General features: G+C 36.6%; 1 protein-coding gene across 1 annotated transcript in view; it reads right to left on the bottom strand.

Moving 5' to 3' along the window:
* Positions 1-3002: 3002 nt before the first annotated feature.
* Positions 3003-17473, bottom strand: part of ArgRS (arginine--tRNA ligase-like protein) — a 72210-nt gene continuing 57739 nt past the window's right edge. Inside the window, exons 11-13 of the mRNA XM_083129583.1 lie at positions 10282-10443; positions 6480-6624; positions 3003-3304 (exon numbers count right to left, since the gene is read on the bottom strand). Coding sequence (XP_082985709.1) covers positions 3195-3304; positions 6480-6624; positions 10282-10443 — 417 coding nt within the window. The 3' untranslated portion in view covers positions 3003-3194. The remainder of the gene's footprint in view (positions 3305-6479; positions 6625-10281; positions 10444-17473) is intronic.

Below are 17473 nucleotides of genomic sequence, written 5' to 3' on the forward strand. Positions count from 1 at the left end.
ATCAATTTAAATACGGTCAAAGTTCCGTATTTCAATGAAACAACATGCAACTTGAATTTAAATTGGGCAAGAAAAAATTGTTCCAGTCCTGCTACAGAACCCACTTACGGGTTCCTGGAACTTTTACAATAGGCCTAATTTAATCTACTCCCAACATGAAAAGTTGTATGTAGTTAACTTTAAATTAATAGTAATTGAAATGTCTTGATTCATTAGAATGGACGATCACTAGGGGCATGCATATTTCGTTTTTGACAAAAAAAACAAAATTTGAAAAAACACATTGTAGTGTTAATTTTTCATGTTTTTGAAAGGTGTGAGATGCATTTTGTGACCATGTTTTGTCACGAAATAATGCGAAATGAACTGCAAAAAGCGAAATTAACTCTTACCTGAGAGTTATGCAATTCCCGGAAAATTGATTAATTGTGCTGTTAATATTGGAGAAGCAAAAATGGACTCCTTTACACAGAAATAAACTTAATACTCTGACAACTACATAAATGTGCTATTAGAAGTGAAATGTTAATTCTGTGGAATAAGTGTAGTTTTTAAATCAAATTTAGGATTATATTCACAATTTTAAAACCAAAATGTATTTTTATATACCACCTTTCATCCAATTTTTCACCGCTATAACACCGATATTTTATTTTATTTACCGCTTTTGAACCCGAAATTGACTCAGTTTTTGTACCGAAATTTTGCTTTTTTTATTTACCAAAAATATGTGCCTCTAACGATCACCCATCCAAGCACTGCTTGGCTTTTCTTTTCGTTCATTGAATTACATTGATAAAGTGGCATATTAGATTTCATTTTTAATTAAGTCTAGACATTTTGTGAATGCATCTTCCTGGATCTTGTCAGCTATGGTATTTATTAGGGATGGGCCGATATGAAATTTTGGCCGATACCGATAAAGTAACGATATAAAATTTACCGATACTGATAACCGATCCGATATAAAATTAGAAATGGTCCTTGAAGAACTTGAAAGGTTCATTGACCTCCTTAATAAATGTGTGTTTTGAGGTGACTGCAGTGAAAAAGAAATTGCATATTTAGACATTTACTTCTTTAGAAATTAGGGCATGGAGATTACCCATAAACATTGCAACAAAATGGCAGAATTTTCCACTAAATTATCAGATATTTATCGATATATCGGATCGGTAAATTTTACCGATACACCTATATCGGCCGATACCGATAGAGTACCGAATAATCGGTCCCATCCCTAGTATTTATGGTCGAATTAAGATGGTGAGGTGGTTGTGCCCAGAATTTCAAACTTTGACGTTGCATGTATTCAAATCCCTAATAATTCTCTTATTTGAATGTTAAGTACATATCGATGTGCACCTGAGATTATTCATAGCAGCTTGTTCTGGACACTTTACAGTGACACATGTTCCTTAAATAAAGGACTGACTGACCCTTAAAATCTGGAATCCCTGGTAACCATGTGAGTGAACAATAATACTAAATCTGGTAGTTGGGCTTGTCACGGGTTATTTTTGATATCACTAAATATGTTCGTTTTTACCTCATACAAAAACTTTTTTACACCTTGGTAACTTTTATGCATACCGAACATTCAAGTAGGACTTGATATTCTTGTTTAATGTTTCAAAAATATACACATAGACAAAGTTAATACCCAGTTGTTACGTACCCAATGAGTCTCATGCGCATGAGTGATAATGAATGTTAAACAGAGATGGCAGTACAAGGCATGCAAGACAGAAGATTGTGTAATATACATGAATGACAGTGTAAATAAGTGCCAAAGTAAATTAGGAAGATGAACAATAATAGAATATGTTATAAGATAATAAAGAAAAGATAGAAAGATAATAAATTAATAAAAATACTTGTGAAATGAAACATGCACTCATATGTAAATAGATAAGAAATTTAAACAAGTGAAAGTACCGATATAAATTTGTCTCTCCTAACTAATCTTGGATTACTACGATCCCCTTTGTGGAAGTTTTGATTACATTAGTGGCAGCACGTTCCAGTTGTGACCCACAGCACCTTTTGGCTTGGTGTTTCAATCCTTTGGCACCAAGTCTACACTTTGTCCCATTTATTAATGGTGGGATGTTCCAATCGATGTCCCAAGGCAGGTTACTAGATTGGACTTGATATCAGTATTGGGAAAATAAAAAGCAAAACTTTCTGGGATTTAGTGGCAAGTCTACACGAATAGGACAATTAATCCAGATCCAGAAGGCCAGAAGGAAGTCTGCACAAGTGTAAAGGGAGAATAAATAATAAATTGTGAAAGTGACAACAAACAAAAGAACTGGAATCAAGAATTTATGTAAAAGTTTGATTACTTCTATATGAATATATTCTCATTAGGTCTCAACTTTTTCTCGTTAATGTAAAGAGATAAGATATAACATAATCTTATGAACGGTCTCCATTGGAAGGCTTGCTGTCTGGTTTACTTTCTAAAAAAAGAACCTAACCATGGTATAAAAGATTTGCACCATCAGAATGTAGCACAGTGTAAGATTCAGGTCTTTATCACTTTTTGTACAAAAGTTAAGTACGTTCCAAGTCTCAGTTGTGGAACATTTTGGACACCCTGTAGAAGCAGATCATAATAATCCGTACATTATCACGTCCAGAGAAAATGTTTTGAGTTCAAGACTAGCTTGCTAATCAAGGTATAAACCATTTCGAGTTTACCATTCATGTTCTGTATATCTGCATTTGTTTCAACAAAAGGACAGGAAAGTATGTTGTATGTTTGACCCCTTTATAAAGTTTGGCCCACTGTGGGGGAGGTGTGGAAGGAGGGATCAAAACTACGACCCAATGTGCACTAGTAACCAATGAGGCAGCATACAGTAAGAAAAACACAAAAATCAAGAACATCTCAGTCAAGTGAACAATGCAAACTTATACACGCACACAGTTCCATGCCTCTACTGACGAATGGGATTATGAACTTGAAATAATAAAACATTTGTAAGAAAGGACTGAATATTTTCATTTCTTGTGCCTCAACATTACACAATAAATAAGGTAACTTCTTCACTCACACTTACAGCATACAATACACCACTATGTTACCATTCTTGGTAACTAGAATTAATACTATTGTTTGATTGATTGCCACGTAGTTGACCTTTTCATCATGCATGCACTGGGAGTTTCCGTGATACCATCTGGGACTACATCCTCGACACAGGTTTAATTCCAAGGATGTGGAAGCACTGTGCCATTACAGTGGCAGTAATTTCACACAGCATCAGTCGACCCATATTTACAGACTTGATTTCACCTGGAAGGAAGAATACAGTCAAAATACCACAATCAATTGATATTAGCACATAGGCTATTTTTGCCCATTACACAATATGGAAATAAGCTCCTTAACTACAACGAAATTGAGGACAAGCCCTAAATGGAAAGTAAAATAATGTCTATTAAAAACTTCCTCACTCAATTGTTAAAACTAATTCATTCATTCATTACTTAACAGAAATTAAAACCATGCAGCATGATGTGGTTTCCGAGGATAAAATCTCCTATCACAAGCTGAGGATGTGAAGGGGACTCACCACACACAAGGACAAACACAAGACAACACAACTCCACAGAGGATTATCCTGGCCATAGATCTAGGCACCATAGTGCCGTTGGCCTGTAAGAAGCAATTACCAGGGTCTACAACAGGGAAGTGATATTGGCTTTTGGGAACCTTACCTGAAGCTCCCCAATACTATGATCGAACAACAAATATGTGACAAATACAACCTCTGACAATAAAGTTCGGTAAATGATCCTGAATATCGAAAGTAGACGAATTCTTAATGAAACCTACCTTACTGTCCTTCGAAGTAGTCCCCTCCCATGGCTATGCACCGTTGAGAACGGCTGTTCATGTCCTGAAAACTTTTAGAAAAGTCTTCTTTTGGGATGGTGTTCAAGACCCTCGTCACGTTCCGTTGGATGTCCGGAATATCCTCAAATCTCTGACCTTTCAAAGCGATTTTGAGGCATGGGAAGAGAAAGAAATCTGGAGGATTCAGATCCAAATTTCTTGCAATGCTTTGCTACAGAGGATGAGAGCTGGTGTGTGAGGTACAACCCTCAAACGAAATGCCAAAGCATGGAATGGCGTTCTCCTGCATCACCCCGTCGGAAGAAGGTCAAGGCGTAAAAATCACGCATCAAGACGATGCTTATCACTTTCTTTGACAGTGATGGCATGATCCACAAGGAATTCCTGCCGGAAGGAACAACAATTTTTCCACCTTGGCCTTCTTCCGACGGGGTGATGTAGGAGAACGCCATTCCATGCTTTGGCGTTTCGTTTGAGGGTTGTACCTCACACACCAGCTCTCATCCTCTGTAGCAATGCATTGCAAGAAATTTGGATCTGAATCCTCCAGATTTCTTTCTCTTCCCACGCCTCAAAATCGCTTTGAAAGGTCAGAGATTTGAGGATATTCCGGACATCCAACGGAACGTGACGAGGGTCTTGAACACCATCCCGAAAGAAGACTTTTCTAAAAGTTTCCAGGACATGTACAGCCGTTCTCAACGGTGCATAGCCATGGGAGGGGACTACTTCGAAGGACAGTAAGGTAGGTTTCATTAAGAATTCATCTACTTTCGATATTCAGGATCATTCACCGAACTTTATTGTCAGAGGTTGTATAAAAGGAACTCATAAAAAGGTGGAATGATGCTTGATACTCAAGAGATGCACATTTCAAAATATGGATTTTTGAGTGGGAAAGTGTTGTTGGCCAAAAGTGCAGCAATGTTGGATCTGAAAAATATGAAGAAAGCGATGTGGGAATTTGCAACTGACATCAAAAATGATAAAGCTTGATCAAATTTGTTTAGTCTGATTTATGCTAATCAGGACGAACTACAGTTTGAAGTATGATCTGAACCACGATGTACCTCCTCTGGGTATCAAACCCGGGACCCATTGATTACAAGGGAATGACATTACCACTATGGCACCAGGGACACCCTAAAGCTTGATAGAACAAGTGGCTTCTGGCCTGCCTAAGGAGGCCTGCCTAAGCACCCAGAATTACAGAAGGATTCCTATGTTACCCATTAACCACAAAACTGCTCTCCAGATCTAACCACAATCCTCCTGCCCCAATATCAGTGTATAGTATTAGTTTTGGAAAGTGTAAGTGGGAATGTAATTGCCAATACAGACTGATAAATTTCCACAGCCTGGCTATTTTGCACCGTCTGCAAGATTGGCACATGGCACTTTCCTGCAGTGCAAATATCCTGGATTGTGTTTAAAAATGCATAATTCTCATTATTTTTTTTACCAGCATTTTGGGAGAAATGGATTTTGTGGTTGCATGATTATATCATAAGACATCATGCATATTTTAAAGCAAAACTGAAGTAGATTAATATGGTATACTGTCGTTTCAATAGTAAACTTTTATATGTTAAAACTTACAAATATTCCGAACTACTTTAAGTTGTTACAATTTCAGTGTTAACCCTAGCTTACCCAAGGGGGCAGGGGGCTGCCAGGTGCACCACATCTATTTTTTCCATTCATCAAGTGATTTTTTTTAAAAACAAAAATAAATTACATTGTTCCCTAGGGTGTTACCAATATTTCTGTATTACTTGTGTTAATAAAAACATAAATGTAATGTACATAGGAGGCAAAATGCATTTGGTGGGCCTATCAGGCACCATCTTTAAATGAGTGTAATTCTAGACACTCATGCCAGTGACAGTGTACAGCTGGCTGATAATGATGGTAACTTTTGTAATTATTATAATTAATAAATAACTGCATATATATGATCAACAAAGGAAGCAGTGATTTAGTAACGAAATGGTTTCTTGAATGTTAGTGATAGAAAAAAGTAAGGGCCATGAGCTCCCTCCCCCCATCAGGTAAATTTCTCTTTTGGCACGAGTAAGCTAGGATTAATAGCTCAGCCAAAATATGTAAGATGTTCTTTTCATTCTCCATATTTGAAGCAAAGGTCTACTGTTACCTGGTTATCCATCAATAAGGGTATGCCAGCATATCAATCATTTTCCTCATCTGATAAATGGCCTATAATTGGGTGCACAATTTTGCAATGTTGTTATTATTTTTATGAATACAAAGGAATGGTTCATACAGCATGTTTTAGGAGCTGGAAACATAAAGCCCTAAAGGAGATGTATACCCGCATTAACTTTGCAAAAGGAGGTGAATGACTTATTCGAGTCTTAATGCATTTGTTGCCATTTAGAATCAGATCGGTAAACTATCTGTAAATTTGCGTCAATATTCTTCTGGCATTCTTGTTAAAAACACACAAAAGGCAAACAGCATGATACACGACACTTTAAAAGTTGGTCCAAATTTTCAACTCCATTTCGGAGTCATCACCCAGATGAACAAGAATGTTGGAGGCACGAGACATAAGAAGTTTTTTTAATGTCATATTCTTCTGGTATCTTACCTGTGGCTCGGTCCTTCTCCACACAGTAACAAGAATCATAAAACTCTGTAAAAGTGGTCGATATTTCATACAAGTAATCACAGAGCTGATGCAAATTCAAGTCCTCCGCTACTCTCAGCACAATTTCAGGGAATCTAAGAAGAACCTGGAAAAAAGAAAATGCATGATACAGTACCAGCAGAACAATGATATAAATAGTAATAACATTTGTCACACATTGAAATTATTGACTATGCAACTACAAGATTAGTTTCATAACCAAGTGTACTTAGAGCAATTACACAGAGTACTTGAAATGCAATTTATGAATACCATATTAACAATATGCATATGCTTCTCTTGCATCGTCAAGGTTGCCAACTTAATAGCATTCTTACATATCATTATGGTACAAACCAGACTGTTTGCCGGGCAGCCTATTCGCTGGCTTGTAATCATTCGAGCCTTCCACTGCCAATCATAGGTTGCTGTAAATTGTGTGTGTCACCTTAGAACACACATCCCAAGAGGAGGGGCCTGACAGATCCACCGTGTGAATTTTTCCTCCAAATAAGTTACCCTTGTCCCACACCATGGCTGTATGCTCTAAGGCATAAGGCTATGGACTCTGGCTACGGGATGCACACTGGTTTGAGTATCCTGGGGGAAGCGTAACAACTTTTCTCCTGAGATTTCAGCCTGGGTATGGTTAGGTATGCTATTGGGTGACACCTTTCGAGCCAACACAGCCGGTAACACAGTAAGCTCGTTACCTAAGGATGTAAGCAGCTAGCTGTATGAGTATCGTTGAGAAGTGAAGCAGGTACAGTTCATAATTTAATGATGGAGTAGTGCTTCCTGGAAGAGAACTCTGTTAAATTATTGTAATAAGACATTATTCATTAAACTGTAGTGAAAGTCATTACCTAGGCAAGAGTTCATACATTGCACTCAAAATTCGTGCACACCTAACTACAGTACTTTAAATTAAGCCAAGTCATTACTAATACTAAAGAACATATTTATTGAGTGTGACATGCATAAGAACATATAAAATTAAGGTACAGCAACTTTATAATGATCCCTTCTGCATCTTATATGTATATGTGTTCGATCGAAGTACAGGAACTGTCACATGTGATATATTACGAAACAAGGATTCCAATGCTTATTGCAAGTTGTCTAAGGCCTTGTGCTATGCACTAAAACTTATATCATACTCTTTGCATAACATTACCAGAGCTCCGGGTTTTTATCATAAAGGATACAGAACCATCAAATTTTCAAAAGTTGTATACTTTTTCACAAGACACATTGGATTTTCATGGCTTCCTTATCATCTCACCATTTACACAACTGACCATCGTCAACACACCCGACTGGGTTCAGACACCGTATTTTCATAAATATAACTGTGATGTATGAACTAATCCATTCTAGGTAAATCTTATTTCCAGTAAGACCAGATTCTGAGTTTTTGCTCCTTTTTCACCATCCCTTTCATGCATCATACTTTATTCACCCGATCACTAATTCTTCCATGTACCACTTCCACTATCTTCCGACGCCATCTTGGATCCAAACTTTTCTCCTACGTAATTTAAGCTTAAATTATATTCGTAACCAAATTACTTTAAGTCTGAAACACAAAAATACATTACCAAAACTCTCTCATGCTGTGAAAATAAACAAAAAATTACAACTTACAATGATATTATGAATGTAGGATTGCTCATTATCTTTGCGTGACTCTCAATTTCTATGGGTTATAAACTGTGACTTGATTATGTACATAAACAAATGGTAAGTTATTTGGATTGTACCAACTGCGATGTTCCACTTATGTAAACTAACTATTGGCAATTTGGATGACTTATATTATGACTTTAAATATGATAAAAACCACAGTAAATAGCACATTTATTGAAATACATTAATAAAAGTACATTGAATGTGAGAGAAATCACGTACTTGTAATTTTCAAGTACGGAAATAATTTCCTTGTATAAATAATGTTTACTAAATTCGATTTAGTGAAATTTTAAATGTTTAAAATGATACTAGACCTGAAGATCATTGCCAAACAAAACAATTTTTAAGTGAAATACAAAAACGAGATCTCCATATGGCCTAGTGATGGTCATAACGGCATGGGTTCGAGTCCGCCTGGGTTCAGTCTCTGGGTTTTCAGCCTATGTATAGGGCCGGTGGCAACCCACCATCGTGAGGAAATTGGGGAGCTATGATTTTGATTTTAATTTGCTTTATTTTACTTCGCTTTTTGTGCCACTTTTGGCTAATTTGCGAAGATGGGAATGTGGGATGATATGATGAAATTGATGAATGGACACTCAGAAACATCAATGCCCAGGGCAGGATTCAAACCCGGGACCCCTAGCATCGTAGCGTGATGTGCTAACCACTCCGCCACAGTGGCCGGCTGGGAGCTACGAGTTAGTACCTTAACCCAGTCTCGGAAATATCCTCTTAACGGCTGAGGGTTCGACATGCTGACTACACATCACCCCAATTAGCGGTTGAAGAACTCCGGAGATAGGCCAAGGCCTTCCAGAGCTGTCAAGTGAATAAATAACCACCCATAATACATTTCACTCTGCATGGATATCAATGTTATGACAAGTTATCTTTATGATTTTATGAACGAAAGTAATACAGAAACATTGTGGACACCCTAGGGAACAATAATCTATTTTCAGTTTTTATAAAAGTACAGTAAAAACTGCATATCCCGGAACCTCTATAAGAAGGAAACCTGTAAATAGGGAAAATAAGTCCCCAGAACGGACCAATTTTATACCTGAAAATGACCTGCTTAAGGCAGAAACCTCCTTAACGCGGAAACGGAACACCATTTAAAGAGCAACGAGATGTTTTTATTCTCAGTAAGACGGAAATTTCTTCCTTTATTTCTTTCGCTTGCAAGAAAACAATGCAATACTGTAAGTGGAACATGCCTCTGTTGCCACTCTCTTATAGGTAACATTGTTGATATGAAAGAATGCGCTACAATACTCATATCTGTTACGATTCAGTTTCTTTCTTTCATCTCTTACCCTCTTTCTCCACCTTTCTTTGTCTATTTCTCCTCTGTTCTTTCGTCATCTTTCTATTTTTCTCATTATCTCTCTTTCTTTCTTTCTTTTTTTCTTCACTTTAATCTCAATCTTTCTTCACCTCTCTCATTCCATCTTTCAATCTTTCTCTTTCCCTCTATGCACATCCTGCTACAATGCCAGGGGTCCCGGGTTCGAATCCTGGCATGGGCATGGATGTTTGTGAGTGTCCATTTTACTTCGCTTTTTGTGCCACTTTTGGCTAATTTGCGAAGATGGGGATGAGTGATGATATGATGAAATTGATGAATGCGTCGCATTTTTATTCATGAGCGTACATGCATTAGTACTCTACATTATAAGTAATGCGAAATGTAAATCTGTCTTTCCATTATTTCCTCCAGCGCTCTATACTGTATTTAAAGTCAACCCTATATAAGAAGGAAAACTGTTAAGACTGACAATTTTGCTCGGAACCATCATGTTCCGGGATAGACAGGTTTTACTGTATTCACATTTGAAAGATCAAAAAACAAGAGACCCCCCCCCTCAGGTAAGCTAGTGTTAATCTGCACCATCTCTATTTTCAATATTTTTTTTCTAAACAATCTTCTGGTGGTGCTAAGATGACAAGGGAAACAATATACGTATTCTAAATATGATTCAAGTTTCTTAAGCACACCTACACAACAATTTCAGACTATATTTATTTATATGAATGGTTGGACAAAGGTTTTAAAAAATATTACCTTAGCAAGTTTCCACTCTTTTTCATGATCCAGTGAAACGCCTACTGTCTTCGCAGCCTCCTGAATCTGTTCCTGGCTAACGTTTGCAGTCCTTGCAATTGATCGAATTCTAGTGTAGGCATACAGAAGATAAACTGCAGTGTTGCCTTTATCATCCAACATCTATAAATTAAAAAAAAGTAATATTGAGAGGTAACAAATTATGACTTTAACAGGGTGTCTACCAAAACAACAACATCCAAAATTCATGACTTTTTCCTGACCTTTTTATCCTTCTTCTTGACCTTTTTTTTGCCTTCATAGTGCTAAAATTCTCATTGTTCATATAATTTAACATTTCAGCCAATCCATGACAAAGTGATCCTACCATTTAAAAAAGTAAAGTTAGTCCAAATACTATTTAAACAGCATTAAACTGAAGCTTACAACCTATATTTTGATGAACAAATAGAAGAATGTTTTAAATTTCCAATTAAGTTTTAATTTTAAGTAAGGGTCATTCCATGCCAAATCATCACACAAAAATGAGGTTTTCAACCCAACCATCTCAGATTTTCATAAAATTTGGTAGGATGGTAGAGCACATGAAGTAACAATAAAAAAAATCACAACTTTCCTGCTAATTATGGTATAACTTTCCTGCTAATTATGGTATAACTTTCATCTTGAAGCTATGGTAGCATAAGTTCCATAAAAAATAGTTTCATATGAAAATATAGAAATTTTTACTTCATGGTCACATGATGTGACCTTTGATCTTGAATATCTAAAAAAAAAAAACGTATCTTCAATTTTAGTGGGAATAACGTATGTTGTAGAGTTAACTGTATTCTCTGTTTGGTGTAAGTTTCATTTTGGTATGGCTTTGGGATCAGTAATAAAAAAAATCTGGCGGTAGTATATGTTACATTCAGTGAACACCTTACAGTCTAGTAATGTCTTGTTTGGAACTTGAAAAAATGGCGCCAAAAATTCACCTTGAAAATTAAAAAAAAACACAAAAAAAAAAAACAAACGAAAAGATGGATTGTACACAAAAAGTGAAGATAACCAAGAAAGACCAGAAAATTTGCTAAATTATGTTTTTTGTTTGATAGAGCTACCTTGAATCCTAATTGAATTGGAAAACGTAAAACTTGGTTTCTGACACAAATAACAGCAAGTATGTAACAAACTATGTAATTTATGTACGTCCTAAAGTCACTGGACCAATTTCACAACTCATGACTTCCTCTAGAAAATAATTATTGTTTCAGATTTGGAGTGTGTCATTGTCACACCTGGAACATCATGGATTTCTTCAATTATTTCTCCACGTAGCAAACATCCGTGAAATCAAACCTAGGACATTGTATAGGACATAAAAGTATCAGCTTTAGTATTGCTTCAAAAGATAAATTCCATACTGACCTAATTTTATTCCAATTAAGGTAAATAATGTAAGAGGTCAATTCTGATTTTTCAATCCATGCATTGTTTAGAAAAAAATCATTGCAAATGTAACTTTATTTGTCAATTGAACCTCGTACTTAATTATTGTTTTGTTTCGACAATACGTAATTGTTCGTGTCTTACTTATTGTTGCCATGGAAAGAACAAAATATAGATTAATATAAAGCCATATAGACAGAGTTGCCAATTGCAGAATGCAAGTTTCCTCTACAATCACATGTCAATGAGAAAGGTAAATAGAGTTTGCTACGCTCATTATGAATTCTCCTCAACTAGAAATAATGTATCGTGCAGGAGATTATTTCGATTTATTTTACCCAGGTATTGGCCAAGGGGTGATCTTTTAGACCCCACTAGATCCCCTTACTGCCTTTCAAGTATTAATTATTCCAAGAAACCCTTGTAAATGTGGTCTTTATCTTGCAGACTATGTCAAGTAATGTAAATATGTGACTACGGAAACCGATTTGAGCTCTATGCGTGACACTGACATGACCTACAACAGACACTCATGCGCAGAGTGCTCGATACCAAAATAATTACATTAACTTTGTTGATGCAGGCACGTATTTAAGAAACCAAAGTAACATAGTACAAGAATGTCTATCTACACAAAACCCTTAACACACATTGTAAGCACTGGCGATCGATCACCTTACTGATAAAGCAATGTTCGGCATATTCTCATCGTATGTGCATATTATACTTTCCCAACTGCTTATCATGCATGTTAAGATGATGACTGTCCTTTTGAAATGTTCCTAGCTTTTTGAGAAGAGCGAGCATCTTGCACTGTTTCTGAGAACATCCTTACGTTTTTAACGTGGGCAGGTCCTTTCACAAACTTACACTTTCAACTTTTCTCAAGCAGCATTTAACACCCTGTTTTTTAAATTAAGGTAAGGACTTTAGGTGGGAGGGGTTTTCCTCGCATACTTTGAAGGGTGCAAAAGAGCCACCTCAAAATTTTAACTCATTCATTCGTTCCTTGTTCTTTTTATTATTTACAGTCGTTTTCACATTACGAAAGAGAAATATCAGCCTATCCAACTGGGAACTAAAGAGTTTGAAAGCCGAGAGGAAAGGATAAAGGATTTCATCATTTCTGTTGGTTCTCACATCCACAAGATAATCCTCGTACGTGAGTATACAAAAGGAAAAGTTATGTTGTGCTCTTTCGGGATACTTAAAAAAATATTACTGTGTAGTTAATTCACTTCTTTCAGCAAAGATATAATTGCATTGATTGAGCCTCCTCCGACAGCCTGGTAGTTAGGGTTGTCGCCTTGTATTCAAGGATTCCCGGGTTAGATCCCAGTGGAAGCTCTGTATTTAGAATTCTAATCACCTTATTGCAAAGGAAGGAAGTGCTGCTGTATTGCAAAGTGGGAAAACCAGTTTCATTCCGTTCATTCTCTTCATTTTATTACAATTTGGCTTTGTTCCTGTTTACCCCTTTCATCAGTCCCGAACTATCAACATTGTGACCTGTCTCTTCTCCTCATGGGATCAGACTTGTTTCGGATTCAGAGAGAATACATATATTTATTTACGCTCAGCTCCATTCTGTACGAGGGTCACTATTTATATTTTGAGCCTTGGCAACACTGATTGAAGTTAGGCACGATTTGACGTTTGCACGGAATCGTCCGGCATTATTGACCATAATGTACTTCAAATGTTTTGTCAATAGCTTCATTTGTTGTTTATGTTGCCTTGGAGATTGCGCGACAACAATAAAATGGAATTAACTCGTGAACATTTTCGTGCGATGATTTTTTACGATTTTCGACGTGGATTATCAAGACAAGAGTGCATCGATCAACTTACTTCCACATTTGGCGATGAAGCCCCATCCTTTGCCACTGTGAAACGCTGGTATAACGAATTTAATTGTGGCCGCCATTCGCTCACCGACGAGATTCGCGAAGGTCATCCAAAATCAGTTGTTGTTCAAGAAAACATTGATGCTGTGCAAAACCTAATACTGCAAGATCGTCATGTGACATACTGTGAGATTGAGGCAACCATAGGCATTAGTTCCATCAGCATATATAACATATTACATGATCATTTAGCTGTGAGAAAGGTATGTTCTCGTTGGATCCCACACAATTTGACAAAAACTCAAAAAGATGCTCGCGTCAATTGGTGCAAACAAATGCTCAATAAATACAATTGTGGTGCTTCAAAAGACGTATATAAGATTGTAACAGGTGACGAATCATGGATATATGCATATGAGCCGGAACGTAAACAGCAGTCGACTGTATGGGTGTTTCAAGATGTACCCAATCCAACAAAAGTTGTTCGCACTCGAAGCACATCGAAACAAATGGTCGCCTGTTTTTTCGGGAAAACTGATCATGTGGCAACTGTGCCTTTAGAGGAACGTAGAACGGTCAACTCTGAATGGTACACAACAATTTGTTTGCCAGAGGTCTTTGGTCAAATACGGAAAACAAACAAACGCCGTCGGATCATTCTTCATCAAGACAATGCCAGCTGTCACACATCTCGTCTAACAACCGACTTTATGAACAGCCAAAAAATCGAATTGATGGGTCATCCGCCATACAGTCCTGATTTGGCACCCAATGACTTCTTCTTGTTCCCGAATGTCAAGAATAAATTGCGTGGACAACGATTTTCGTCGGCGGAAGACACCGTTGATGCGTTCAAAAACCATATTATGGAGGTGTCTCAAAAACATTGGAAAAACTGCTTTGACAAATGGTTCGAACGAATGCAAAAGTGTATTGACCATAAAGGAGAATACTTCGAAAAACAATAAAGCAGTTTTCAATGCCAAATTCCTGTTTTTTCATTGTTAGGCTCAAAATATAAATAGTGACCCTCGTATATTGTGCATGATTTCCTGTTCCAATATAGAATGTATGCTTCACTTTTCTTTCTTTGGTGATAAGGTGAATGCAGCTTCCCTGTTATCACCTCTACAAAAAGACTATCGTAACTCTTTAGGGATCTCAGATTCACTCTCTCTTGCACCTTCCTTCAAGAGGTTTGTAGAGGAACTCAACATGAGACAGTGGCGTAGCAACGTATCGCGAGGCAATGGGTGAGATTAGAATGCGAGGCCCCCATCCGTTCTTTAAATTTGAAATCTCAATGTGAATCGATACAAAGTATTCAGGGATACGTCAGCAGATTATCATATTTAAATAATAATAATAAATTACTGACAAAAATGATATTCAATAATATGCAACAGAGAAAATTTATACTTGGCAGAGATATATTCTTGTAACACACTGCTGGAATTTTCTATAACCAAATTAGTAGTAATAGTACGTTCCTAAAGATGTTCTTCAGGCACTAAGACATAACTGAAATATCCATAAATATCCTATTTTTTTTAAAAAAAATCAGAAATGCAAACTAGGAACCTCTAAATATAAGAACCTATAATATTTTTGATGAGTTTTTCTTTGTTTCCTCATTTCAAAATTTGAAGGAAGATTTTTTTTCATTGATTGATTGAGTTGGTATTTTAAGTCCACTTTATACACAGTAAGGCTAATCGGCACTGGACCTACAGTTTAAAGTGGGATCCGAACCACTATGTCCCTCTACCGGGTATCAAACCCGGGGCCCAAATTTGAAGGAAGAAAATAACGAAGGACACACACAAATTGTCGGTGTTTGGTAAAGCGGGGGTAAGGAGGGCCACTAAATCACAATCCTGCCTAGGGTGCCTTTGGCATCTAGCTACGAGGCTGACTCCTCAACACAATCGGTTTTAGTATCGACAAATCGTTTTTTTTTTTGGGGTTTTTTTTCCAAGAAAAGATTAAATACATGAAAATGTCCAAGCAAGTTATCGTCAATTTTTGTGTATATGTTTCACATGAGAAAACCAAAATAATTTTTACTCTCATTTTATCATTATTAGCCATTTTCATCTATTTTTCTCACTTCTATTTATTACATTTTTCGTATCAACCCCATAGGATGCGAGGCCCCTTCAAGTGCAAGGCCCTGGGCGGTCGCCCACTTCACCCACCCCTTGCTACGCCACTGACATGAGATGTCAGTATAAATATGCTTCAAAGAAATATTTTGTCAATATTCCAACAAAAAACAGATCTGCAATAATAATTTTGCATTAATATTTATTTAAAAAACAGAGTGTGTTAAGCTTATTGTACAAATTTAACATGCTGCCATCTAAGGATGAAAATTGAATAAATGCTGCACAAAAGGTGCATCTGAAGGAAGAAAATTTTATTTGATTGATTGATTTGGTGTTTTAAGTCCACTTTATGCACAGTAAGGCTAATTGGGACTGGACCTCCAGTTTAAAGTGGGATCCGAACCACTGTGTGCCTCCACCGGGTATCGAACACGGGACCTCTTCATTACAAGGTAACGATGCTGCCACTGCGCCATCGGGGAGGCCTTGGAAGAAAATTTGACTTACAGCACGTAATAAACATATGATTAGAGCCCGGTAGTTTGGCAAAATGCCTCTTTTTATCTACTGCATATATTCATAAAAAATTTCCGGATATACGTTTTTTATGTTGTTTTGAATGTTTTAGAAGCCTTTTCATTTTGCCTATTTTGCCTATTTTGGGACCCCACTGCCTATTTTTAATTATAATGCCTTTTTTTGCCTTTTTCAATGAAATTGGACCATTTTTTAAAAAAAGTGTAAGTATATATTATTTTTCTCCCAAAAAACGTTGTTGGCATTTATTTTTCTTCCGTTTATTATGTGAATAATTTTCACCTTATTTAAGTAATATTGAACTCACGCATGTTTCAACATTGCTGAAGGAGAAAAGTGTGAGAAAAAAGTATTTCATGCTGAGTTAGGATATTGCCTTTCGGTTAAGATTTCCTTGTGCATGATTGACTGCTGAAAACCTGTTGCAGAACATCTGCTCAATTACGTCATCGTCCAGCATCCGTGTCAGGACGTTATTGACAAGAAACAGCACTAATGCCCAAGGGCCTTTACATAAATTCCAAAATCAAGTTCTCTATCTTTAGTTTAGTTCTGCACTTTGGAGGGAAAGGATCGGGTAGGTCATTATGCCGAAATTTAGTGTACCATTAAGTGGTAAGTTACATGGTTATGTGCGTGAATTTGGTGAAAATTGAAATGCTCTTCCCAATGTAGATTTTAACATTTTTGCAAGAAATTATAGATAAAAGTAAGCGACTTTTAAATGAGCCTTTTTTTTCGGTTTATAGTGACTATTTTCCATATTATAAATGCCTTTTTGCCTGCCTATTTTAACGAAAATAAATGCCTGAACTTCCGGGCTCTACATATGATGCAGCACGTTTAATAGTAATAACAACAACTAACAACAGTCACGTGCTACAAGTCGACAAGCTTTGCTATAATATCCAGATATATACTATTTCTTTCATGAGTAAAAGTTTTCAATATTAACTCAGCGATTTTAAACCTTACAAAGAAAATGTTGGTGTATTGAATTCAGTGCGTTGTATTGTCTCTCATTGGAACTGCTGAAAATAAGTTTCTGTCTATGAAAAATGTGTTTAAGTAAAAACTCTTGAAACAGACTTCTAATCAAAGAACTGAGGAAGCCTCGCCATAGACAGGGACATATGTTGTCAAAATATTACATCTAGAAACTGCGTTTTATTAGAAAATTAAAATACAAGAAAATACATTAAAATTACATTGGAAGAACAAAGACTATCAACTATCTTTTAGTACCATCTCTGGCACTATACAAGGACA

This window comes from Lepisma saccharinum, chromosome 10 (assembly GCF_977018435.1).
Source record: "Lepisma saccharinum chromosome 10, izLepSacc3.1, whole genome shotgun sequence".
NCBI lineage: Eukaryota > Metazoa > Arthropoda > Insecta > Zygentoma > Lepismatidae > Lepisma > Lepisma saccharinum.